At 49.1% G+C, this 27,843-nt stretch overlaps 1 protein-coding gene across 1 annotated transcript in view; it reads left to right on the forward strand.

Moving 5' to 3' along the window:
* Positions 1–27,843, forward strand: part of SELE (selectin E) — a 36,382-nt gene that overhangs the window by 5,165 nt on the left and 3,374 nt on the right. The window contains exons 2-12 of the mRNA XM_045189736.3: positions 14,190–14,293; positions 20,563–20,646; positions 21,502–21,888; positions 22,476–22,583; positions 22,966–23,151; positions 23,855–24,040; positions 24,978–25,166; positions 26,075–26,263; positions 26,405–26,593; positions 26,794–26,970; positions 27,402–27,512. Coding sequence (XP_045045671.3) covers positions 14,190–14,293; positions 20,563–20,646; positions 21,502–21,888; positions 22,476–22,583; positions 22,966–23,151; positions 23,855–24,040; positions 24,978–25,166; positions 26,075–26,263; positions 26,405–26,593; positions 26,794–26,970; positions 27,402–27,512 — 1,910 coding nt within the window. The remainder of the gene's footprint in view (positions 1–14,189; positions 14,294–20,562; positions 20,647–21,501; positions 21,889–22,475; positions 22,584–22,965; positions 23,152–23,854; positions 24,041–24,977; positions 25,167–26,074; positions 26,264–26,404; positions 26,594–26,793; positions 26,971–27,401; positions 27,513–27,843) is intronic.

Consider the following 27,843-nt stretch of genomic DNA (forward strand, 5'->3'; position numbering starts at 1 on the left):
GAAGAAGGAGGTATCAGAGGTAAGGAAATTGCTTGGGGGTCTCTGATGAGGAGTGAAGGGAAGCCTTGGGTGAGGCAAGCAGCCTGGAGAGGGGGAGGAGAGCCACCCATGGTGGGGATGCAACCGCTTAGGGAGGGGATGACCCCTGGTCCTTCTGTAAAAGAGTCAACGGGCTGGACATCCTGGTGGTCTTTGGGGACCCCTCTCCTACATTCTCCATGGGCACAAAGTCCCCATGAGCCCTTCATCAGCTCTTAAGTTGATACTGTGGAATTCTCATTGGTACAGGTTCCCTGCCTGGTACGTGAATGCTTGAGGCACAGAGATGTGAAATATACTAGCAGGTGACATACAAGCAGGTCTAACCTGCCCAGTGCACTCAAACCCCTCCCTGTGGCATCTGACTGCACAGCACAGAGCTCTCCCTGGCAGAGCTCTAGCCCGGGGTCTGGGGGGACCTGGATTCTCTGTGTTTACGAAGCACCTTCTTCCAGCAGGGCGGGCACTGCCGATCGATCGTAATGGTGTACACCATTTGCTGGCTTGGATCCACAGTCAGTTACAATAATTTGTAGAGTCGTCCCTGAAAGTTGCCTAGGAGTCCAGGGAATATTAATTGTGTCTTGGTGACTTGGTTATTCAATGTCTACATTAAAGATCTCTGAAGGAAGTTTTCAAGTTGTTTGTGAGATGGGCCGGAGCATGCTTGTTTCTGGTCACAGCTCTGGGTGTGTAATAGAATCTGAGAGTCATCCCTCACTGTTGTCACTCACTACACTTCCCAAGATAGGTCCACCGCATGCTTCCAGGCCATATCCAGGTCTTCCTTGTCCGAGACATCCTTGGATCAGATATTCAGAGACACGACTGAACACTCATCAGTTTGGTACTCTGACATAAAGTCCCCCGCAGGGCTGACAAGTAGAATAATAAAATGTGTGATGCAGAGAGTCGGGCGCCGATCTGTTTGTTAGTGGCTTCCTGATGGCCACCTTCTTCCTGGCGTCCCTTCCTGTGGGTGGCCACATTCCACTGCTGGTGAAAAAGCTTTTGCTTTTAATATAAACGCTTATTAAGAAGTTGTTTATTGAAAAAAAATCACTAATATCATGTCCCGAGAGACCATATAGTGTGAAAGCTTGGCATAATTGTAGGTGAGGAAGCCAACCCAACTTTGTAACAATAGGGAACATGTTCAGGAAATCCCCAATTTAAGTTCGTTTCCAACCGGATTTGTTGAACTAGTGCTAAGGGACACTGGAGCCCATGGGAGTCAGAGCCACTTTTACTGTTATTTCTGTCACTGTGGTCCAGGCTCCTTCAGGCTACTGTGACAGCCAACAACAGTCTCAAAGGGGACCAGGTCTGCGGCCTGAGACAGAGCAGGAAGAGAGGCCCGTCTCCTACTTCTTCTCCTCTCCTTTTGGGCACAGCTCACTTCCAATCTTATCTACTCCTCCCGGCTGCATGGGGTCCAGCTTCCACTTTCCTATGGGCAACCAGACACGGAACAGCCTGAGGAAGTGGGGCTGGAGGTCTGGACTTGGTAGTCGGCAACAGAGCCAGCATGCCTGCCGAGAAGCTTGCCCAGCCTAGGCCCAGACACCTGCAAAGTTTTCAGGAAAGAGCTCACTCTGTCTTTTAATTCTTTCTGTATTCGCTTTCCATTGCTGCTGTAATAAATTACCACAAATTTAGCATCTTACCACACGTATAGTTCCGTGTCGGTCAAAACTCTGACTCAGGTCTCCCTGGCTAAAATCACAGAGTCGCGGGGCTGTGTCTCTTTCTGCAGGCTCTCGGGGAGGAGCCCTTTCCTTGCTCGTTTGAGTCATTGGTGAAATTCAGCTCCTTGTGGTTTTGGGGTTAAGGGCCCTGCTTTCTTGCTTGCAGTCAGCCAACAGCTTTGCCCAGTTTCTCAAGGCTGCCACATGCCTTGGCTGGTGGCCCCCCCAATTTCAAAGCCAGCAACAGCAGCTACACTCATTCTCTCACTGGAATCTCCTCTCCTTTTTCCTCCAGCTCATCTCTTTATTACCCTAGCCAGGAAGCGTTTTCTGTGTTCAAGGTCTCATTAAATGGACTGGGCTCACTATATCCAGGACTATCTCAAGGTCTGTACCCTTAATCCTATCAGCAAAGTCCCTTTTGTCATGTAAAGTAACATGCACACATGTTACAAATTCTGGGGATTAGAGTTTGGGTGTTCTTTGTGGGGTGATGGGGGCCATTACTCTGTGTACCACGTTATCTAGAAGTAAGGATGTCTATATATCACCTATCTATCTGTCTAAGAAACATTTATTTAGTGCCTGCTAATACCAGACAATTCGTGAGGTGCTGAATACTCTGTCCTACCCCACCTGTGAACTGTGAGAGGTGACGAAGAATTTATGCATCAAGAAGATTTACCTGCTGAACTTTCTCTTGAGCCGCACACTGTCCACGAGGAGCAGGGGCCTGGGAAGGAGCTGATGTCATAGGAGACGCTCACACGACCGCAGGAGCTGTGCGTGGTCACCATCTCTGACATCCATGCCGATGTGTTGGGTGTGAGATGAGGGGTTAGCAACAGGGAAGTTCCATGGTGGGAGTGGCCTTTGGTTTGGAGAGAATCCGTTCATATAGCAAGGCCAGAGGTGTGACCTGTGGTGTGTGACCTGTGGTGTGCTCTGCTGTCACGATGGCATAAATGAGGACAAGTTTTTCTCTAAAGAACTTGCAATTGAGTTCAGAACATGTGGTACTTCAGACAGTTCGATAATAATGAAGAGCAATATCTCACCAAATGAAAGCCAGTGTCACGCTTCAGCCCACAGGGAGCCTGACCAGGGCACAGCCCACGCAGGCTAGGGGTGCATGTCGGCACCGGGAGGTCAGAGAGGAGGAGCAGAGCTCAAAACACCAGCTGTGCCCGGAGCGTCTCACCAACTGATGGGCTATAAATAAAAGATGGCATGGTCATTGTTTTTCCTTTCCCTTTTCTCTCTTATTTTCTTGAAAGAGAAACTAGAGTCAAAATTACATCAAGATGTCTTTCTCAGAAACTGACCACGCCAGATGCTAGTGAGGATGTAGAGCGACAGGAACTCCCACCCACTGCTGGCGGGGATGCACACCGGTGCGGCCCCTCTGACAGATGGTTTGGCAGCTTCTTACGAAGCGAAGTATACTCTCACCATATGATTCAGCTATCACGCTGCTTGGTATTTACCAAAATAAAAACCTGTGCACGGATGTTTATGGCACCCTTGATCACAAATGCCAAAGCTTGGAAGCAGCAAAGATGTCCGTCACTAGATGAATCGATAAATAAACTGTTATATTCAGATAACAAAATATTATTCAGTGCCAAAAAAAGGAAAAAGCTAAAAAGGTGTGAAGATAAAGGAAGTAAACTTAAATGCAAAATACTAAGTGAAAGAAGCCATCTGAAAAGACTACAGACTGTATGATTCCAACTCTGGGACATTCTGGAAAAGTCAAAACTAGGGAGACAGTAAAAAGACCAGCAGCTCCCCGGAGCTGGGAGGAGGGAGAGACGGATGGGCAGGGCACAGAAGGCGTTGAGGGCAGTGAAGATACTCCGTGTGATATTATAATGGTGACGATGTCGTTATAAATGTGTCCAAACCCATAGAACATGCAACACCAAGAGTGAACCCTGATGTGAACTATGGGTTTTGGGTGATTGTGATGCGTCCATGTTGGTTCATCTCTTGGGGGGCGAGTGGTATGTGGCTAATTGCGGGGGGGAGGGGGCTGTGCATTGGAGGGGGTAGGAGTTTTATGGGAACTCTCTGTACTTTCTGCTCAATTTTTCTACGAACCTAAAACTACCCTAAACGCAAAGTCTATTTTTAAAAATGTTATTGCTACCATTTTTGAGTGCCTGTTTTATGCTAGATGCCCAGCCTGGCTATGCTAGCTATATCGCTTGTGCTCACAGCAATCCCGTAAAATAGGTGGGTTTTTTTTCTTTTGTTCTACCAATGAAAAACCTGTTATTTGTGGAGATTCAAGGAGTTGCTCAAGGCCATTCAGCTGAGAATTTGAGTTGTAACCTTAATTATCTGGCCACAAAGACCAGCATTTTTTTTTTGCTATTCTATACCATATATATGTGTATATTTACACATTTTATTTTATATTTATAAACACAATGGAGGACATTGTATTTCACAGTATGGGGGACATTTAACAACAGTCACTGAATCTGTAAGTAGGGGAAACATCTGAGTTAGGAAGTAAGGAAATGGAAAGCATATGGCTGAGAAAAACAGGAAATAAGGAAATACCAAGGAAGTAGCTGAAAGTCCTTTTAAAGAAGAATGCTGTTCAAAGGCCAGTTATATTTAGAGGTTTCCAGCTCCCAGTCGTGAAGGGGTGGTCCCTATCAGACCAACCCACCCATAGAAAACAGCCGTAAGCTCTGGAATCTCAGGAGCAACCTGAAGAAGTTTGCCACTGGAGTGGAGTCTACACTTGGAAGAGGCAAAGAGCACCGGGATGAAAAAAAAAATCCACCCTCCCCCCTTTTTTTCAGAAGTTTGCCTCAGAGCAGGCAAACTTAGAAAATCCAACATCTTCCTGACCTGAAGAACCAGAAGGCAGAGCTCAGGGCAGCTGTAGAAGATGGAAGGAGGAAAGCCAGACAAGGAGAAATGCCCAGGTCCGTGTACAACATGCCCGCTTGCTAGCTGACCCTGGAACTGCGCATACGAACGGCAGGGCAGATGTCGAGCACGTGGTTAAGGCTCAAAGGTTTGAACAAAGATGCCTGTTGTTGCTCTTTACAGAGGAGCTTGAGTTTGGAGTTTGAGTTCAATCAAGTTACCTGTCAGGTGGGAACAAAATTCCATACTCTTCAGAGAATGCAGAGTCTCCATAATGAATAGTTCAAAATGTCCAGGTGGCAGCCCCAAATTATTGTATATGTGAATGCCCGAGAAAATGCGGCCCATACTTTGTAACAAGGCAAAGCAATAGAGACTGACCCCAAAGTAATTCAGGTGTTGGAACTCGAGACAAAGACTTTAGAACACCTGTTATAATTATGTTCAATGATGTAGAGGAAAATGTGGTCATAACAAACAAATAGGAACACTCAGCAGAGAAATGGAAATTATTACAAAATGTGGAAATCCTAGAATGAAAAATATGTAGTATCTAAAATTGAAAATTCACTGGATGGACTTAACAGCAGATGCGAGATGACAAAACAGAATCAGTGGAAAAGGCTCAACCAAAGTACAGTTCACTCACCCAGCTTTTATCAGGCCTTTTCTTTGCACCAGACACTGCGCCCATTGCCGTAGCAAAGAGATAAAATAGATATTCTTCCCGACAGAGCATGAAGTGAGTGTTACACTGGAGATGCAGGCGGAGAGCTCTTGTGTTACTAGGATGAGAGGTTCACTGGGGTCTTTTCAGATGCCGACTGCCCCCTACGTTGGAGGGCTCAGGAGAAGGACTGACCCCATGGTGTCTCAGCCTCTCCCTCTCCTCTCCCTGGGACCTACCCACCTACAGAGGACTTGTGTCCTGCTCTGTAAAATGCACTGTAAGGCGCCTGACCCTGATGGACAACACTTGCGTTGGCCGCGTGAGGTCAGTGACTGACGGACTGGGAAAGTCTAATTCTGGGGGGCAATGTCAAGTAGTCAGTTGCTGAGGAGCTACCCCAAGTTCACCAAACATGTGGACGGGTCTGCATTAACGTTTTTAGTGATGGTGCAGGATTTCGATGACCTACACGTACCACGGGTTAAGTTGCTTCTATTTTTTTGTTTTTGTTATTATGAACAGCACTACAATGAACAACTTTCTGCATTGTATCTGCAGGGATATTTCTGAAGAAAGAAAGGACACGGATGGGTTAATGGGTAAACCCCTGACAACTAGAGACAAAATGTCTTCCACAACACATTGAGCGAATTTTATACCCACTAATATTTCATGACCTCTTACTTTTTCATGTGGACCACCCATCTTGTCCTCACACAAGCTTGCAGGAGCTCCCTTTGGACTTTGCTGTCCTCCCCCATCTCAGAACTGTTAGTCGTCATAAATCCCTGGGGACTGTCTACTGTCCGGGACACTTTGTAGAAAATCAATATTTGCTGAAAGGCGTGTAGCCCTCAATCTTCTCAACAATATCTAGAATATATATATTCTGTATATTATATATGTAGAGAGAATATATAGAGATTCTATATGTTATATATAGAGAGAATATATATATAGATTCTATATGTGTATATATGGATTCTATATGTGTATAGAATCCATATATATATATTCTAGGTATATATACACACACACACACACACACACAATATATATACATATATATATTCAAAATGAATATAATCAGTTTTCCAGCATATGGTTTGAACATCCGGATGTTAAACACTAAATGAAATCTGTTACTAACTATGTAAAGGTTGTCATTTCCTGAGCACTTATTGGTGGAGGGTGGAGGTGAAAAGATAGGATGGAAGTTATTTTTAAGGATAAAGCCTTTTAATTCCCTACCCTCTGGGCCTGGAACAGGCCAGTGGAGTTCGACCAGACAGCTCTGGAGTAACTTTGCCAACACAGTGACCACAGCCTGTGTTGAGGTTCTACACCTTCCACAACACTGAGAGGCAGAGATTAATATTCTCTTTTTTACAAGTGTAGAAACTGAGGTTCAGCGAACACAAGTACACACGTGTCACAAGTACGCAAGTGTCTTGCCCAGGATCACACTACAAGTGGCAGAAAAGGGACTTGACCAGACCCACATTCCAGCTTGAACGGGCTGGAGAGTCGGAAGGCAGATGAAACAGCGTGGTGAATCCCCCCGAGGAAACTTGGCCCCCTGTGCCCTGCCTCCATTCTGGAAAGGGAACCCTTGCGTGGGGAGGACTTAGCCAACGTGCACGCACCTGCTTCTGGATCCTCTCCCCACCGTCTGCTCTGGAACTGCTGTCCTTCCCGGATCTTCTCCCCCAGGGACTGGTGCCTCCATGTCCTCACTGGACCTCTAGGGACTCACGGACCCAGCTCCAGTCCCTGCCGCACTCTCTCTGGGTGTGAGAAAAACAGAGGACAACCACGTCTTACTATCTCCATGTGCCAGTCACTGGGCTACATTCTTTAACATTCTCCCGTCAGAGCTGGGGTCAGTGTGCCCCTTTCACACATGAGGAAGCTGCCAAGACTCCAGTGAGAACTGAATCAGCAAGCACGCCTCTTTTCCCCTCCAAGTGGCAAATTCTTTTGCATTTTAAAATTAAAATGGTGCATCAAAATACTAATGAAATATTAAAACAGCAAAATCAACCATAATTCCACCAATAAAACACAACCATCTTTTTGTATCATCTTATCCTTATGTGCACAGTTTTCTAGAAGTTTCCATTGGTGTGCACACAAGTTTTACGCTCAGCTTTTAAAGGTTAGCCTCAGAGCCGCGTTGCCGCAATCTTCTTAACGAGCCTTTTGGTGGCTGCACAGTAAACGACTTCCCTAATGGACAATTAGGTTCTTTCCAGTATTTGGTTGCCCAAATAAAATTGTTGTGTTTGGTGCTAATAGTGTTTTGTTTCTATCAAGTTATTTCCCTAGAATACATTCTCAAGCGTGATATTATCAAATAAAAGGGTATAAACATTTTTATAGCCCGTGCCGCATGATACCACAAAAGGGCTGTATGAATCTAAGTCACACACACAAGTAAGCATAGAGTTAGCCATTTTCGAAGGAAATCATGCTGTTTCCCCTGCTGGGCACTGGTGATGAGAGAGAAACCCTGAAAGACCCTCCAAGCAAAACAACCAGGATAATGAATAAAATATAAAACCCATCTTAAATGAATTACAGAGCTGATGACAAAATAAAATGGAAGATCCTCAAAATGGATTGAAACCAACAACCCTGGAAAGTAAGTTAAAAGCTGGCCTTTACCTTGGATGGTTGGCTCACCCCAGAAGGACGCTACGTTGGGGATGGCGTGCCCTTCCTGGTGCATCGGACTAGGAGACCCACGGTTCGGTTTGACCCATTATGCTCACAAATCAAATGCAAGATGAAGGTGGTATGTGTCAGATTTCCCCACCGTAAAGGCACCTTTTTCCCCATTTGTATCAATCAGCTGTCTGTAGGGTGACGCCCCAAGTCTGCATGAATACCTTGTCCGCTGACCATCTTTACCCAGCGGTAATACACCCGTTGACAATGCTTGCCTGAGTTACAACGATTGCAGTCATTGTTTGAAAATGAGTTTTCTCCAGTTCCGCCATTTCTTCTTTACTTATTATTTGGTATTTTTCTGTAAACAAGAGTTTCCTCCTCCTTCTTCCTCAGTGGGCTCATGGATCCCTTTTTATTCAAAGTGTTATAATTCCTTATTCTTGATATTCTTTCTGGCGTCACATGGTCCCAAACTTGGCCAGGAAGAATCACTTCCAGCGGCCCTATGTGTCTTTTCAATGTGTTCCCGTAAGTGTTTGAGCACTCGCCTATTTCTGGCACTGAAAGAAATCCCAGGTCCACCTTGAACTTCACCTGTCCCTGAGATGGAGTCAGTCATTGCCTCAAGGAGACCTTGTTCCTATTGGTGAAGAAGAATAATTAGAAATCGAGTCCTGGGCAATAGGAGCGCTCATCTCTGCTAGGACACCACGACATCTGGGCCCAGTCAGTGGACAGAGGTGGGGGGTATACATTTTCTAAATAATGAGTTTATATGAATAAACTCACCACAGGGTCTGTCTCGCTTCCGTTTGTCAAATCCCCTGTATATTTCTCTTCTCCCACAGCGACCATCTTCGTTCCCAATACCAGCAATAGGCCTGTCCACTTGTTCAATCCTACAGTGTACAAAGAATAGTTTCAGGATTAGTGTATCAGGGCGAGTACCAACAAAATCCTACTAAAGTTCTAGACATTTTTGCAGTTCTGTTTGTAGCCCTGGGCACGTACAGTTGGAGTATGACGTTCCGCTGGTGTTGGAACCGGGTCTTTTTTTCTTCTCCGAGTTTATGGTATCAATGCAGTCAGATTCAATTATTTTCTGTTCGCATTCAATTTTAGGTGTGTTTTTTGTTGCCCTTGTTAGTTTATTTTTATTTTTGAATATATAAACATGAATATGGCTCAAAAGCCATATATATATATACTGGAAAAAGCCTCATTCTTTCTTTTCTACCCTATTTCCATGAACAGTAGGAGATAATCAATTTCATCGGTGTCTGACTTACCCTTCTCGTGTTTGTTGTTGCAAAATAAGCGGCAGTTGCGTACATATTTATGTCGCTTCCCTTTTCTTACTGTGAAGGCAGCATGCTGTATTCCTTGGCACCTTGACTGACAGCATAACCGAACGGGACTTTGTTATACGGATGTGCCAGAGTTTACTCAATAAGTCCCCTATTGTGTGCCTCCAGATCATTCACAACACTCTGCTATTAAAATTATACCGTAATGAATAAACGTGTGCGTATACAGTTTAATATTGTTGAAACTGATCTTCCCCTCTAATTCCTAGAGGTGGGATTGCTTGGTCAAAAATAAAAGGGCGTGTGTCCTCTTGCTAGATATTGCCGAATTCCTTAGTGTGAGGACAGTGCCGTTTTCCACCCACGCCAGCAATGTGTGGAGTTGAAAGTTTCCCCTCAGCCTCTCCTAAGAGCGTGCTTACGCTTCTGAAATAGACCCCCAGCTTTTAAATAGTTTATCCTCACAGGGTCTCTATTCTCTTTCTTCCTCCCACCTCCCATCATTTTGGTTATCGATTTTTGGAGAGAGAGGAAGGGTTGTGGGGGAAGAGTGAGAGAGAGACATTGATGTGAGAGAGGAACATTGATTGGTTGTCTCCTGAATGTTCCCTGACCAGGGATTAAACCCACAATTTAGGTATGTGCCCTGACCAGGAATCGAACCCACTCCTTTTGGTTACAGGACGATGCTCCAACCAATTGAGCCTCCCAGTCATGACCACCTCCCATCATTTTTATATATATATATATATGGCCTTGGGCTTTCTTTGGTTCTGTTAAGTCTCCAGAAATATCATATTCCCCTTGGAATTTTTACATGTACAACATTTTGAGAGAGGCTGTTGTTTATAAGCAGCCTGTTCTAAGACAAGAAGGTTCTGCTTCATATTCCTAAAATACCTAAACAAAAGAAAACAGTTTTTAAAAATGATTAGCTATGAAAAATTCCCACAATATCATGCTGAAACTTGCAAAAGCAAAGCCAAAGTTTTTTTGGGACCAACCGTGCAACAACACAAACCTCAAAACATGTTGTTCCACCCTTGAACTTTGACGTGACCACATGCAAAGGGAAAATGCGTGTCCACGCCAGCACCCGAAGTTGTAGCATAGATGGAAGAAATGATAGAAAACAGCTTACATTTCTGCTTACGTAGGTGGGAAGCCAAGAGAAGCTTCTCCTTGTACTCAGTGTTTTCCTTATTTTTGTCAACAGGATTACTTCTGTGAGGGGGGGCCAGTGTTTATAGGCACCTGTCTAGAGAGTGAACCCTGGGCTTACAAACGGAGCATCTGCAGCTCTGAATATTGAATGGACGTGATACTCAGTGGTGTCATTTTTCTGAGACTGGAATTAGCATTACCACATTTTTCAGACTACAAGATGCACACCCCCAAATTTGGGAGGAAAAGGGGGGTGCATCTTATAGTCCGAATGTAGCTTACATTTATATCGGTGAATATTATGTTACTTATTTTATTAAATACTTTGCCACATTTTTTGCTTCAAAATTTGTTTCCTATTTTCCTCCTCTTAAACCCTAGGTGCATCTTATAGTCCGAAAAATATGGTGTGTATACACGGCACACCAAAGGGCAAGTATATGCTGGGTAGAAGGCCCCCTAGCTAGTGAGTGAGTCACTTTCCTCTAGGCTCTGTAAGTCTTAATTACATACACATAGGTTTGGAAAAAAAGGTAAATGCTGTGCACTTCAATTTAGAGTTTCCAATGTTTTGCTATTAAAAAGTACGCCATAGTGAATAACTTTGTGCATGTACGTTTTTTATACTGTGAGAGGTATGTCAGAGGATGGCGTGGTCGGGGAAAGTATCCATAGTGGAGCAGACTGGGGAAATATTGTTAGACAGACGCGAAGCGCATTTCTACTCCGGAGGACTTCCCAGGCTCTCGCGTGCTAACACGTATTGAGGCTCTTCAAGAAGAGTCTTAGGCCACGTTTCCAGAGTTATTTGACTATGATGTTCTTTTCTCCTCTTCGGAAAATAGTCTTCCATGGAGCATATTCTGTAAGCCATCGACATGTTGGTATTTATACAACTCGGGGACTCTGGAAATGCTTGGTACCCATTTCACAGGAAGGTCAAGTGTGTACTTCACCTTCCAGATTTCAGCCCATCCACCCCAGAGCCTCCGGAGGACCTGGCTGCTTTCCTACGGGCAGCACTTCCTCATTCTTCTCCTCCACTTAGTCCAGGACCTGTTTGTCCACTAGCCTGGCCATTCCCCACCTGCCCAGGCTGGTCAAGGCTCTTTTATTTTAGGATCCAGGCCTTGCTGACATTTATTCTTGCTCTGAAGGCCAGGCCGATTCTCCGTTGCTCACTGGCATAGCCAGCTTTGGCCAATCATCTCTGAACAGCTAAATCTAGAATCAGCATTTCGAACAGTGTTCTATGTGGCACTATGTATTGAGTGGCTACGTACTCCGAGTGCTTTATTCATATTATCTCACCTATTTGTACTTAAAAAAAAAAACCAAACACAGCACTGTGATGTAGACAGAATTCCATTTTACAGAAACCACATCATTTCATCGATGTTAAACCTTAAGTTCACAGAGATTTAATACCTTCACTCAAGGTCACACAGCCAGTTTGTGACAATACCCAGACTTTTTCCTTTGCTGATTTGCATAACTGGTTTCAGGTTGTCCTTGTGTTCCGTGCTGCTTCCCAGTAGTTTAGCAAAGCGAAGCCCTTAGTCAGTTATCTATTAGACAAAGAAAACCCCGAAAGAATGCATTTTTGCTGCAGTCTTCTGGATATTTCAAGGGGGAAAGTGACTCACTTCTGACAGCTCCAGCTAATGGCCTTATTTCTCCAGAGCGTCATCTCTGGGGATTATGGCCCACTCATATCGGAGAAAAGTGTTTCATTTCCCTGCATCGGACAAGGCGCTCTTAATTAAGGGAAACATCCCACTTGTCAAAACTCACAGATAAAGATGCTTCCATGCCCATTACCTTCAGCCAGACCGACTGGAGACGTCTTTTTCTGAGATAAAGCGATAACGCTGCGCTTCTTAAAAAGGCATTGTTCAGCTCTTCCTCTCCTCCTATCTACGAGAGGCAGAGACCAGGCCTCTCTGGCTCCGTGAACTTGCCCTCTCTATTCCTGTAACACTCTCCAGAGAAGGACCTGTGGGTTTGCAGACTCTGTTTTCTCTCCAAAGTCAACATTGTTCGACAAGGAGAGGAACCTCTAACAATCAAAGGCCAAGAAAGCCAACATGCAGAGAGCCTGCAGGTTCCGTTCTGAAAGTCAGCCCACGTCTTCTTCCTTGTCCCCTTTCTGGACAGTGCACGGGCGCTCCTTCCTGACGGGTGGGTCATTCCGTCGCCCTGGAGGCTCTGCTCCTCGTAAACTTTCCACCCAGTAACTCTGGCAAGCCAGGCGAAGGGGACGTGGCGGACCACCGAGACGCCTGTATCACAGATACACGGCCAGGTCTGTGAGCAAGACACAGTGACACGCAGGCAGGGCAGTGCCAGGGTGGCAGCTGGTTCCCCAGGGCTCTTCTTTCTAGATGTCCGCACCATAAAAGAGATCGGTGTCCTGATCTCGGGCCAACATGGTCTGGTTTTGACATGAGTTGCAACTTCCCAGAAGGAGCTGGGGAGGTTCCGTATGTTCTATAGAATTGTGATACTGTTTCAAGGAGGGTTTGCAAACACTCTCAGTTGCAGGGATTTTTTTTTTTTTTTTGAGAGAAATCTTCTATTGCCTTTAAACATAAAAAAACATTTTAGTTACATATCTGATAGTTGAGCCTCATTCTTTCCAGTGTGGGGATGTGACCCTGCAGGGGCGCTCCCTGCTTACCTGAAAACTGACCGCCCACGGGGGCCCTCCTCCCAGCCGGAGACGTGGGGGAGGCCCACCTGCCCTTATGCAGCTTCTCAAAGCCGGCCCTCAGTTCGGCCTGAGGCATCCTGAGGCTGGCAGCCTTCCCCAGGTGCTTTTCTGTCTTTATGTTGTGAAACATTAAAGTAGAAAGAACTGAGAGGATGCACCCTTTCTTTTCAGGATGCCAGCTGCTCTGAAATCCATGATGAGAACACACAAACAAACGTTTACACGCTTCAAGTGACCATATTCATTTATGTACTCGACAAATATTTGCAGTCAGTGGCTAACAGCCAGGCCGAGTCCGGGACTGAGTGTGATAACAAATAATACACACTATGAGAAAGCCTCATAGGAATTCCTAAATGACCTCTATGGTCAGTAAAAATATGGACACAAGAAAAAAATTTTGAACACCAGCAACTAATAGACAGTAAGTAAAACTGAATTATAGCAAACATCACGGATTGGAAAATGACTCCGTGTCATGGATTGGCCTGTCTCTATTTCATTTTAGAACAACTCAGCAAAATAAAGTTCCAATTAATCGTTGGACACCATTGTTTCACACGTATACGACACGGGCCAGAAGATAAACAGCAACTTGAAAGAGAGAGAGAAAAAGAGAGAGAGAGAGAGAAAGAGACAGAGAGAGAGAGAGAAGGAAAGGAAATAAGGAAGGAAGGAAGGAAGGAAGGCTAACAAAATAAATAAAATATATGTAAATAAAATAAAAGGCTGCAATGACCTGTCTCAGAATGTAAACCTGGCTGTCTGAGTAGAGTCCGGCTGGCCAGCCCACCTTGGGCAGTGCCACCTGCAGGTGACGTGCATTCTTAAAACCACGAGGAGCATTTGAAAGGGTAGGAAAAAAACCAAATTTTCCAAGGCCCTGATTTTTTTTAAAAAGTAATTTGAAAAGGAAAACATGTTTGTAATTTTTTATTCACATTTTGTTCCTTTTGTACGTATTGTTGGGGGTCAGCCATTTTTAAGGGTCTCGGATGACCAGACTAGGCTTCAAAGTGTTGTCTGTTCTACCTCTGCCCTCACAGATGGCGTGACCGGGCACAGGATGCACACCCTCGAAGCCTCAGTGTCCTCTTCTGTGAAATGGGGGCAGTGGCGCCTAACTCTGTTACAATGGCCACAGGACTTGGTAAGGTTCTTAATATTGTCTCTAATGCGATGTGATAGTAAATAACTACCTTTAGTGGTAGTTACTGAGTTAATAATCATAATTATGACTCAACTATTTGGACCGACAAAATGAAGTGTCTGTGAATGTGACCTTGGCTCCCAGAGTGAAGGGAGAGACACGATGTGAAAAATACCACAGTGGGGTTATGCTGGGAGGATGAGTGTGCCAAGGGCATGTGGTTGGGACACTATGGAGGGTCCTCTGCTCTGTATGTTTAGTTTCCACTTAAAGGTCTGGAGCAGCCGTGGGCGCAGGGGTCAGCCCCACTTCTCAGCAGGGGTGCTCTAACAAGCACCAAGTCAGAAAACATCACCAGAGAAATGGCCTTCGCACGCCGGTGCGAGTTTAGGCTGGCCGTTCGCCTCGCTCTGCCCAAGTGTTTGAGGGAAAAATAAGGATGTGCATTATACGTGGGTATAATGATTACATACTATGGGTATAATAATAATCCCGTGCTTATTGCTCACAAAAACTTGGGTGCGCATTACACATGGAAAAGTACAGGTAAGAGCCCACCATGGTAGGCAGGATGCTAACGATGTCCTCCCCCACCCCAGTGCCCCCCAAGAGTCTCGTGTTTGGGTTTCCCAATCAAACACGAATCTAGGTACTGCTGGGAAGGGGTTTTGCAGATGGAATTAAGGTGACGAACAACCAGACTCCACAGTGGGGAGATTATCCCGGACTATCTGGGTGAGCAATGTAATCCCACGGGCCCTCAGTAGCTGCGGGGCAGGCAGCAGAGTCAGGCAGAAGACCTACGCGGCAGAAAAGGAAGTCGGAGCGATGTGAAGACAGCGACTCATCGGTCGTTTGGAAGGTGAAGGGGGTCAGAAGCCAGGAGGCACAGGTGGAAACACAGCGAGGGGACAGAGACCTCAGTCCCTCAACCATAAGGAACTGGATCCCACACAATATGACAGACCCCAGAAGTGGAGTCTTCTAGAATCTTCCAAAGAGAGCCTGACTGGCTGACACCTTGAATTTAGTGACTCGAAACCAGTGCAGAGAACCCAGCTGAGCCGCCCTGCCCTTCTGACTAACAGAAACTATGGAATAGTAAACTTGGGTCGTTTTCAGCCATCACATTTGTAGCAAGTTGTTATGGTGGCTATAGAAACTGAGGCCTATCTCATCCCAATCGTACGTAGCACACAGACCATCCTTTTAACACTGAAGGCGGACCCTGTCGCTTCGGACGGCAAACTCCTACAGCTCAGAGGACCTCTGCTGGCCCCTGAAACCCACCTGGGAATTAGCCACGCCCCCGGCCACTTGCCGGCGGTTGGTGGGTACACCCACCCCAGCCCCCTTGCACCAACCTTGGGATACTCTGCAGCGTCTCCCAAAGTTCTCTAGTGGGGCAGAGCCCGGGTTCACACAGTAGTCTTCATTCGCTCCTTCCTTCCCCTTCTCCCTCCTCACTCCCTCGCTGGTGCTTCTGGGGTCACCGCCCAAATGCAAGACTTGCACCCACATGCTTGTCTCAGAGTCTCCTTCAGGAGGAAGCCAGCCTAAGACACCAGGGCGGGGTGGGGGTATGCGATGCCAAGGAGGTTGCTGTAACTTTTTTTTTTTCATGCAAAAGCTCAGGTACACTTTCCTACTGAGGTTCCAGACTGAGCAGGCGTGGAGTCAACCCAAAGGACATGGGCCTTCGAATAACACAGACATGGATTTGAATCTCTGCTTGACCATTGATTAACCAAAAAACCCAATAACAACAACAAACAAACAAACAAACAAAGAAACCCACGGGCAAGTTACTTAACCTCTCCGGGTCTGTGTTTCATCTTCTGTAAAGCAGAATCGACAATGTCTACCTTTCATTTGGTGGCATTTGTATGAAGCCAGGCCCAGAAAGTGCCTGGCGCTCAGTAGGCACTCTCTCTGGGGATGGTATCGGGGTCAATGATTAGCCAAACACTTCACAGCAGGGAAAACAAGCACACTTGGATTTAAGTGAGCGTCTTTGCTGACGTTTGTACCTTATGTCACGATGTGTTACAGCTGGAAGGGACTGTAGTCGAGCCCCTTAGGTTCCCACATGGGAAATTGGAGGCTTAAAGAGGCAAAAAAAAAAAAAAAAAGTTTGCTCCAAGTCACAGAATTAATAAGTATAAAGCTAGAGCAGCGGTTTCATTATTCATAAGGTGACGAGGTCAGAATTTTTCTGATGCGAGGCCCTGAGCTAATAATAATCTGGTAGGAGACTTGTGACTTACAAGACAAGAACCACGCCAGCCAAGGAAAACACACCAGGGGCTTTTCTTGAATCCAGGGCCGTTTTCCCCGATTAATGACGGTCGGCAAACAGTCGGTGGATGTTCAGGAAAGGCCCGGTCCATTCTCCAGCCCACCCGCCCTTGTTTCTTCCACTCTGGGAATTCACCAGAGTTGGCTCATTTTGGAGATATTCCCATTAGTTAAGTCTTAGATCCAAAAACAGAAAACGGAAGCTTCAAGATAAGGCTCTGCCAAAGGGGAAGCAAGGAAGCACATTAAAATGGTCTTAGTCTTATCTAGAAAGGGGAAAAAAGTTAGAAAGTTAGAAAGGGGAATTTGTGAAATCCATTTCTCCTCTAATTCAAGAAGGGACAGGAGAATAACCTACTCTGTACATATGTATGTCACATTAGCAGCTATTCTCTGTCTTTGGCTACAAACCATTCACTTCCAGTGCCTCAGAATTCAAAAGATACATTCACCATAAATATTTCTCGTATTTGCCCAGCGCCGTCACTGATGGGGCCTCCAGCCTTCCTCCAGCAGAGCAGGTGTCGGGATTCACCGCAGTCTGCCTGTTACCTCTCACTGAGCACCAGCCACAGGGACTTCTTGACAGTCTCTCCCAAACTGGGTGGCCCTGGGCCAATATATCCCACAGTGTGGTAGGATGTGAGCATCGATACCAGCATCACACAAAGGTGTTCATGTAAAGAGCAGATTCCTGGGCCCAGCATCACCCTAGCCCCACTGAGTCAGACTCCCTGAGTGTTGGACCTGAAGATACATATTTTACACGAGCTCACAGTTTGCCTTCTTCACGTGAAGGAAATCTGAGGGGCCCTCTCTTCTCCGGGCGTGGCGCAGACCAGGACGGCCCAGGGCTCCCGCCTGACTCAGATGTCCTAGGGTGTTGATAAATGCCACACAGAGTGAGCAAGCCTTCCTGGGGAATGAATTCAGAAGGAGCCAGGGCGATTTCCCATCAAACACACCCGTGGGTCGATCAAATAAGGAATGCCATTCCACACCACGACGGTGCCCTGGTATTGACGCTGCTTCACACGCTTGCGTGTGCAAGAAATGCCACATGTGTACTCTGCAAATGGGATTGAATCTTTGGGGGGATTTCCTCCCCTGACCTTAGACTCTGCAGAAGTACTTGGGACGTTAGCTGAGTAGAATTTGGGAGGAAAGTGCCAAGGTTTTCAAAAACAAGCGCCCAGCAACACTGCCCAGAGGTGAGGGGACCGAGAGCCTCAGGAAGGCGAGAGGGGGTCCCTGCCACAGCTTCCCAGTTCCCAACGGCTGTGAGGAGCCAAAGCTAACCTCACACCTGTTACAGAGGGTCCTGGGCCTGAGCCCCTGACCAGTGTCACTTCCATCAACCCCAACCCTCTCCTGTCCACGGCTTTCACCAGTCCCTACCTAGCTACCGACGGTGTGGTGCCAGGATGCCTGGAGTACAACCAACAATTGTGTTGGGAAGCCCCAACCTCCCTGCTCCGGCTCTCTTGTTCCCTCGGGGATGCTCCTTCACTGTGAAGGTGAGCAGGGGCTGGCCTGGGTGCAGAACTGAAGGTGGCCTAAGTCCTTGGTGCCCCAGTACAGTCAGCAGAGCAGAGGGCAGGGAACTTCCTGGAAAAGGGATGCGGAGCCCAGAAGGGTGGTACCTTGGAGACAGGCAGCCCTGAGGGGTAGAGCCTGGGGTGTGTCCCAAGTTCGTCCCATCCTGGTGCCTTTTCTCTTTGCCTCCACCAATGTGGAGACCATGATGGGCCCATGTGAACCCGGAGGGGAAGGCTGAGCAGCCCAGGGACAGCGGGCTACATCTTCAGAGCTTGGGAGACCCAGCGGGGCCTGGGGACCCCCTCCAAACAGCGTGTTACTTGGGGGAGCTTAGGTTGCTCTAGGGAGGGGGAGAGAAGATTCCACACCCCCACCTGCTCAACTACCCCCGGGTCTCCTCTTCAGCTCACTACTGCTCTCCAGCAAGCGGGTGCCCCATCAGACCCTGACGGGAAAATGCAGGGGACAAAGCTGCATCCCGGCTGTCACCCCACTACTGCCCCTAGCTGCACTGGGGTCTCTGTGAGGGGCAGCCCGGGTCTCTCTATGGCCTTTCAGTGACCTTGGAGCCCGAGGAAAGACCCCTGCACCTCAAGCATCCATCTTCACGCCCAACCTCAGGGTCTCTCACTGGGAGAATTTTGGACAACAGTGAGTGGATTTGGAATATTATACCTCTGGTAATAATAATAATAATGATAATGATAATAATAATACCTTTACTCAATGAGTCTCCACTCATTTCCCTTACCCAAACTTCTGCTTGGGTTCTCTCCCTCAAGTTCTCTCAATTCACATTTAAAATAATCATTTTTCCCTTCAGCCATAGAGAGAATTTGCTCTTGAACCAGGTTCGCCTAGAAAGTGTGGCAAAGTGTGGCAAAGGGGCCACAGCGCTCCCAGGCCCAGCTCAGCCGGCCACGCCGGGGTCTTGTCCACTTTCTCCCCATGTGCTGAGGGCCTGGGGCCGTTCTCTTGGCAGCCCCTGTTCCCTGTCCGGGGTTCCCTTCCTGCCTTCAGGTCTCAGGATCCAAGACGTGACTCTCAGCCCTCTCGGGGGAAAGCCGGGAGGATCCTGCTGCTTTGGGAAGCAGAGGGCGAAGGAGGATGGGAGACCTGGGAGGAACGGGGGATTCCTCGGGGGCCTGACCACAGAAACCTGGGCTGGGGGTGGCAGCTAAGGGGGCTGACTCTGGAGACTGACCGCCTGGGTTTCGACCCCTTAGAGCTGCGCTTGCAGATGAAGAAGGGAAACTCTTTGGTGTCTCCGTTTCCTCGTCTGTAAAATGGGGACGAAGAGAGTATCTAGTTCATAGGCTGCTGTGAGAATTCCATAATCGTGATGATGAACGTGCAGACCACTCAGAATAGGGCCTGGCACAGAGCAAGCACACTCAGTAAATGTCAGAGACGTTATTCGAAATAAACGTTAGAGGTGGCATCTCTAGTAATTTAACCGTCACCGCGCACAGAGTCTTTGGGTTAACGCGTGCCTGCGCCTCACCCCTGTGTGAGAGAGCGCACCTCACGTGGGCTGGAAAGACACCCGAGAAGGGGAAAAAAGCGATCGGGGACCCGCTACTCACAGCGTGGGGTAAGGAAACTGAGGCTAGTCGTCCACAGATGGCAGAGCCGCTCCTGGCTCGCTTCTGTTTCTGAGATTCTGATCACTGCCCCAACTCCCGAAGGGGTGCTGCTCATCAGCAACATTGTAAAACGTTTTAAAGGCAGAGCTGTTATGTTAAGAGTCAAAAAACCATGCATCTGTGTCAGGCTCATAGAATTCCCATGAAATAACCAGGTAGGGAACACAGGAGAAGTCGTCCTGAGGGGCAGGGCCCCTGGCGTCTTCACAAGTTTTGGCATCATGGAGATTCCCGGGGAACTTTCTGCACGCTGCTGGAAATGCTGCTGGAAATTCCTCCGCCCTGGCTCTGGTCGCACCGTCCTGTGACTCACAGGAAGCCACTGTCCCATAAAAGGCTCCGGCAGGGGCAGTGCTCTGCCCCTCTTGTCTGACTCCGAGTCAGCACTACAGGAGCAGCAGGGACAAGCCCGGGACGCACCGGGGACCCGACAGGGAAACAACCTCGTCACAAACCGGTAAGTCTGCTGAGAGCAGCCTTGGGCTGTGCAGTTTTGGTGACCAGGAGGAACAGACACACAGCCCCCCTGATGAAAGACCCGGGCAAGCTCTTACTGCCTTCAGACTCATGAAGAACTGGCTTTGCTCTTGGAGGTCAAGGATGAACATTTTAATTTTTTTTTTAATTTATTCATCCAGGTAAACTTCTTTTGCATAGAGATGGGTGGCACTGGAATCTGTGACCTAAAATCTTAGGATGCCACCCCAAACATCACTGTAGAATGACTCGGGCAGCTGACCACCTGGGGTTTCATTGTCCGATGCATTTTGTGCTTTTTCTCCCCAGAAAACCACTTCAGGCCTCATCTGTGGACGAGAAGAGCTCCTGGAGCCATGAGTACTGCACAGCTTCTGTCAGCTCTCACCTTTGGTACGTCGATGGCATGAGTCAGAGCAGGGGTCTCCGTGGTACTAGTGACACTTCGGGCCCACCAGTTCTTCCTCAGGGGCGGGCACCCAGTGCTTTGAGGGGCTTGGCAGCTTCCCTGGCCTCTCTCTCCCCACACTGTGTTTTGCCCTGGACTAGGGGCTCCTTACCTCTGTGTGTCTCAGTCTCCTTACGTGGCAGGTGTTGAGCATAACACACCCGTGTGCTGGGGGCACTGCGAGGGTTCAGGGTCATGGCCCCGCAGAGTGCCTCGGACACTCGGGGGGCACTCAAGGAAGCTTAGTTGTTCGGATTACTAGTCCTCTTTGAAGTGGGGGTACTCATAGGTGATGGTGGGTGGGTGCAGGCAGAGCACCAGGTGGGGGGTCAGCCACCAAAGAAGAGCCCAGTAAACGGAGGTTCTTCCATCCAAACGCCTTCTTACTTTGGAAAAGGCGGCCAAGGTCTGAGCCATCCCAAGGCCACCGTAGGCCACAATAAGAGTGAAGAGCCCTATTGGCACCTGCATGATTCCACCTGTGAGAGGTATTAAGGGCAGTGAAAATCAGAGAGACGAAAAGTGGATCAGCGGTTGCCAGGGGCTGGGGGAGCAGGCCGGGGGGGTTATAGTTTCATGGATACAAAGTGTCAGTTTGTAAGATGAGAAGAGTCTCGGGGATGAATGGTGGTGAGGACTGTATTTACTCCCATTAAATGGTACATTTAAAATGATGAAGATGTTACCACAGTCAAAAAAAAAATAGAAAAAGGAGGGTGAGCGGGGGAAGGAGGGAAGCCCAGTTAACAGAGGCACGTGATGACTCGACTTTCTCGCCCCTTCCTGGTCCCCTCCCTCAGTGCTTCTCCTGTTCGAAGAGAGTGGAGCCTGGTCTTACCACGCCTCCAAGAAACCCATGACGTTCGACGCGGCCAGCCAGTATTGTCAGCAGAAGTACACCCACCTGGTGGCCATTCAGAACCAGGAGGAGATCAGATACCTGAACGCCACGTTCCCCCATGCGCCCAGCTACTACTGGATTGGGATCCGGAAGGTCAAGGACCAGTGGGTGTGGATCGGGACCCAGAAGGTGCTGACGGAGGAGGCCACGAACTGGGCTCCCGGCGAGCCGAACAATGGGCAGAACAACGAGGACTGCGTGGAGATCTACATCAAGAGGGACAAGGACGCGGGCAAGTGGAACGACGAGAGGTGCAGCAAGCAGAAGCTGGCCTTGTGCTACACAGGTGGGCGCTTTGCCGCAGCGGTGGGGGGGGAGGAGGGAGGCCGGGTGCCCCAGTGGGGCTCTGTGTGATGCCGTGTTCTCCCATATCTGGCTCTAAAGCAGCAGTGGGGGGGGGCAAGGAGGAGGGAGGCTGGGTGCCCCAGTGGGGCTCTGTGTGATGCCGTGTTCTCCCATATCTGGCTCTAAGACCTTCTGTTCAGCACATAAAGCATCTCTCTGCTTCTCTGCGTGGACGCAGGCGAGAATCTGCATGCGTGTCTGCACATGTGTACATCTATACATGCGTGGAGGGCGTGTGCACGCGCACAGGGCACGCTTCAGTGACTTGTGTATTTGTGACGGGGGAGCTGTCTTTAGGGTTGTGAACATTCTACTCTCGGTGGCAGGGACAGCCCTGCCCCTGGTACCCATCCACACAGCAACATCATGGTTTAAAGTGGCCGGGCCGCAGCTCCACTCCGGCGCTTTGTAAGGCCCTTCCGTTCAAGTCTCTGGCGCTCTGTGTCCCTGGTGACATCCCCGTTGCCCACTGTTGACCCTGGCGTCAAAGGGACCCAGGCTCCTCATCACGGACTGTGTTTCCCGCAGCTGCCTGTACCCCGACATCCTGCAGCGGCCACGGCGAGTGTGTGGAGACCGTCAACAACTACACTTGCCGCTGCCACCCCGGCTTCAGTGGGCTCCAGTGCGAGCAAGGTGAGTCCGGTGCCGCCTCTTCCCGCCCATGAGACAGCAGTGCAGGGCTGGCTGGCTTTGGAGTCCAGCCTGCGGGTCTTCCCTTCCCTTCCCTGCAGCTGGCAGGGGTCGTGGAGGGGAAGCCAGAGCCTCCAGGTTCAAATCCCAGATCCACCCCCTAGTCAGCGACCTGGTGGTCGGGCTCTGAGGCCCAGCTTTCTCGCTATACAATGAGGATGAGTTTGGCGCTGGCTCCGCAGGCTTGTGGCTAGGATCCTGGGAACCAGTGCAGACACGACGTTTTCCAGAAAGCCTCATTGCATTGCCCTTGTCCTTCCCGGGTTCTCTGCACCTTCTCCGAGCTGAGAGAGGAGTGAAGCTGACTTGTTTTGTCCCTTTTCAGCCGTGACCTGTCAAGCCCAGGAGGACCCCGAGCATGGAAGCCTGGCTTGCACCCACCCCTGGGGGGCCTTCAGCTACAATTCTTCCTGTGCTGTGAGCTGCGAGGAGGGCTACCGGCCCAGCAGCCTGGGAGCCACGTGGTGCACCGCCTCGGGGTTGTGGAGCGAGCCTCTCCCGGGGTGCAGCGGTACGTCTCTCCCAGGACGCGCAGGGCGTTCTGCCTCGCATCCTGCCCTGCCTCAGCTTTTTACCCAACGTGGGGCCTTTTCAAAGCTCTGGGGAAAGTTCTTCCTGTCATTGTCTTCAGTGAGATATCTTCTCTCAGCCAATGTCCATGGCCAAGGCAGAGCCTGCTTGGAGTGAGACAGGTTTCTGTTCCGTGTCTGACGGGGGTGTTTCTGAGGCTCTGGTGGTTTCTAAGAGAGCGAGTGAAACTGTGGAGACAGGCTCTAGACCTCTGAAAGACTCCCTCCCCTTCTGTCCCTGTGTAACTTCAACCACAGGCTCATTCAGGACAGTGATGAGCAGTCTCAGTATCTCTCGTTCTCTCTCCCTTGTATCTTCTAGGCCAGAGGTAAAAATTCTTGCCTCCAGGACCACTGGGTTAAAATAAATGAGTGTCTCTTGTTTGTCCCCCCCCTTTTTTTTTATCACACCTAGCCATAAATCTGACTTAGAATTTGTTGATCCAAAGTAAAAGTCAGAAAAGATGAAATATCAATTAAAAGAGCCTAAACGATTTACGGTGGACGTGCACGTCCCCAAGAATGAACGGCAGGCGTTGGGATCTACCCTTGAAAGGCAGCCTCCCTGCTCCGTCGTAAACTCAAATTCCACAGGAAGCGCACGTATCCTCCTCTTAAATCCACGGTGCTCTTTCCCATCCCCAGTGGTGGAGTGCGAGGCTTTGACCAATCCTGCCCATGGGTCCGTGGAATGTGACCAAAGCCCCGGAAGCTTCCCGTGGAACACCAGCTGTGCATTTGCCTGTGCGGAAGGATTTGAACTGGTGGGGCCCCAGCGCCTCCAGTGCGCCTCATCTGGGAACTGGGACGACGAGAAGCCAACGTGTGCAGGTAGAGCCGCTCCAGGTCGAGATTTACTGCCAATATTCTTTTTCTCAGCGTGCCCTTGACGTGGCTGCCCCGTGCATCTCTTCGTGACATGTCTTTCCTTTAAGTCAGCCGGGCAACGGCTGGGCGAGCTGCCTGCCGAGCAGCCCGGCACCAAGGAATAGACAAGGGTCACACAGAGTAGCTGTGCTGTTCACTCAGCTTTTATCAAATGCAGGGTCACTCAGAGTAGAACATCAACACACATTAGTATCCTCCTCACACTCTGACAGTCTAAGAGCGACATAGCCCCCCCGCCCCCCCCCCACAGCAATCCATGGGGGTAACGGGCCCAAGTCCCAGGGTCTCAGTCTGCAGGTCCAGGAGATAGCACGGCGGGCAAGGGAGCTGTCAGCATCTTGCAGGGAAGGATATCTGGGACCAGGTGGGCAGCAGGGCAGACGCAGTCCTCTGTCCAGGGGGTCAGAGCCTCCAGTGGCCGATGCCAAGGGAGATGGGTGTGGTGTGGAGCAGCACTCTGGGGTGTGGGGCTTGGCTGTCTCAGCAGTGGTCTGGAGCCTCAGTTGTACCCAGAAAGTGGTGCACTCCACCCTTCTGGGTCTTTTGATAAGTGTCTTGGCCCCCCTGACACCAAGTGGGGGATCTCCCCAGGAGCCCATCTGTGGGTGGTCCCGTCTGCAGACACGGCTGTTCTGACCACATACATGAATATCTTAGATGTGTCTCCTTGCCAGATGTGTCTGCTCTGACTTAGGTAACTTTCCTCTTGAACCAAAGTGTCATGGCTGACTGACAGCTATTTTAGTTGACATAAGTGACTCCACTTTGTTCTATAAACTTTATGCTTTCTTGACCGGACCAACACCATTTTATTGGTCCTGCTCTCCACAATGGCCCGAGCTGGCCTACTCACATAAACGGGTGCGTTCATGTGTTACAGCTGTGACGTGTGATGCCATCAGCGACCTTCAGAATGGCTCAGTGAGCTGTAGCCATGCCCCTGCGGGAGACTTCACCTTCCAGTCCTCCTGCAGCTTCACCTGTCACGAAGGTTTCCTGTTGCAGGGGCCCGCCCAGGTCGAATGCACCGCACAAGGGCAATGGACGCAGCAAGCGCCGGTCTGTGCAGGTGAGCCTGATGCTGCCCTTCCTCCAGAGCGGCTCTCTGGGACTCGGGCAGTGAGGATGAGGCCTGTGCCCGCCTTACCTGTGGAAATCAGATTCCACGGGCAACCCTCTTCTCATGCCCTGGAGGCTCATCCGGGGGAAGAATTGTGTGTAATGAGAATTGTGTGTAGTGAGGGCGGACGCTGGCCAGTTCCCTGACTGTGCTGTGCTGACAGAACTGTATGGACATGGGCACTGAATAGGCAGAAATCTCCATCTGATGGGAAACCGCATTAGAACATGTAGACAGTAGGATCGTGAGGACAGGGCTTGATGCTACAACCCTTGTCATACCTTCCTGCTGCAATGGCTTGTCACTAGCAGTGACGAGAATGTTCGAAGTGTGGTGTCAGACAGAAAGACACCCTTAATACATACCTAGGCACCACAGTTTAATTCACTTCAAAGCCAGAGCGAGAATATGGAAAACAAGCAGTTTTCCACTCTCAGGTACTGACATTCTTGTAGCCAAGCACAGCACAGAGTGACTTCCAGTGGCAGAAAGCCGCAATACCGAAACCGAACTGCAAAGCAGACAAAACTTAAACGTGGCTGCCTCCTTGTTTCCCTTGTTCGGGACCCCCAAGCCGCTCTCTGACAACATAAAGTCTCTCTATTGAGTCTCGCTTATTTCCCATGTCAGGAGAGCATGCAGGTCCTGGTAAAGGTTGTCCTTTAATTAGAGCCCCTGTCAATAAGGGATTGGAATTCAGAGAAAACACAGTCTCTTCCCAGTTGCCCTGGGGGTAGGAAGAGTCTGGAGTCCCCTGAGCGTTTCTTTGTCCAAAGTGAACGGGGCTCACTCAGCCCAATGCCAGGTAGCCTCCCGGTCCACAGGAGCTTTTCCTGACCATCAGTCTGGTGTTTCAGCGCCCCAGTGCAAAGCCTTATCCAGACCCGACAGCGGCTACATGGATTGTATTCCCAGTGCTTCTGGAAGTTTCCAAACCAGGTCCAGCTGTGAGTTCTCCTGTCAGGAAGGATTTGTGCTGAAAGGACCCGCAAGGCTCCACTGTGGCCGCACGGGGGAGTGGGATGGCGAGGAGCCCATGTGTGAAGGTACCGTTTTTGTTTTTATTTTCTGTTAAGATTAAAAAAGAAAAAATAAACCTCTTGAAGAGCTAAGGACTTGGTGATATGGAGAAACCGGCTGCTGCCTGATACACCCAAACTTCTCACGTGCTTGCTTGTGTCTTCCAGCTGTGCAATGTGATGCTGTCCATGAGCCCCAGAGCGGCTGGGTGAGCTGCAGCCACGCCCCAGCTGGGCCGTTCACCTACGGGTCCTCCTGCGCCTTCGGCTGTGGGGAAGGCTTTGAACTGCAGGGATCGACTCAGCTGGAGTGCACGTCCCAGGGACAGTGGACACAAAAGGTCCCCTCCTGCCAAGGTGAGACCAAATTCAGACATACAGGGCACTTACTCTCACCCCAAACACAGAAGGGCCCCACGGGGCTTGATCCTAATTTCCCACCCACTGAAAACGAATGAGTGCTAATCAGCTGCGCTTGGCGCGGACCTCTCAGCCAATTGTAGAAGTTTTCCAGTGTGGACTTTCCTTAACCTCCACCTGGTGCCTATCATTTGCAGCGGTGCGATGTCCCAGCCTGGAGGTTCCCGGCAAAGCGAACGTGAGCTGTAGTGGGGAGCTGGGGGTCGGTGCTGTGTGTACGTTTTCGTGCCCTGAAGGATGGACGCTCAATGGCTCCGTGGCTCTGACGTGTGACACCACAGGACACTGGTCTGGGATGCCACCGACCTGTGAAGGTGAAGCACTCATTGATGGTGTTCATCTGAGGGCTAGAGAGAAGAAGGGGGGGGGGGTGTTGTCCCAAATAAATAATGAACAATCTATTACATCCAAACCAGAAAGGCCAGAGGGGTTGGCCAATTTTATGGGGACTTAGAGAAAACAGAAGAGATGACACGTTGATAGAATGAGTAGAACCTGACAATCGGGGGAGGGGTGGAGGGGAAGAGAGAGAGAGAGAGAGGCGCCGAAGTATAGTGTGTTTCTAGAATCTGCCTGGCAGTGGGTGGGGCAGATCTCAAAGGTCTTTAATACAACGCTGAACTACACATACCTCTTCCACTTTGCACATTGTCATCAGTGTACAGAGAAAAAGGCAGATGGACAGGACACGATGACTTTAGAGTCGGTTCTTTCCCCTGACAGTTCTTCCCCTCTGTCTCCACAGCTCCTGCAGAGTCCACCGTCCCCCTGGCTGTCGGACTCTCAGCTGCTGGGACCTCCCTCCTGACCTTGGCATCGTTTCTCCTCTGGCTTGTGAAACGTCTTCGGAAGAAAGGTAAAGGGGGTTGTAAATGCTCTCCAAAATGGTTTTTGAGAATTATTTCGTTCTCACTGATGAGCCATGTTCTCTGAAGCAGATCTAGACAATAATTACAATCGAGTTACCAGATAAATAATATACGGCATTAAATTAAGCAGATGGCTTGGGGACAGTGCTCAGAGCAAACTCAGAGTGGACCGAGTTTTAGGAGGTGGAAGTGCTGGCCGTGCTAACCTAGGACAAGCCGGGGCAATGCCACTCATGTTGAATTTTACAGACCCTTGAAGTTGTACGGCGAGGCTGCCAGGATTGGCACTCCCCGGAAGACGGAATAAAATGTGGCTAA

The sequence above is a fragment of the Desmodus rotundus genome, chromosome 12 (assembly GCF_022682495.2).
Source record: "Desmodus rotundus isolate HL8 chromosome 12, HLdesRot8A.1, whole genome shotgun sequence".
In the NCBI taxonomy this organism is placed as follows: domain Eukaryota; kingdom Metazoa; phylum Chordata; class Mammalia; order Chiroptera; family Phyllostomidae; genus Desmodus; species Desmodus rotundus.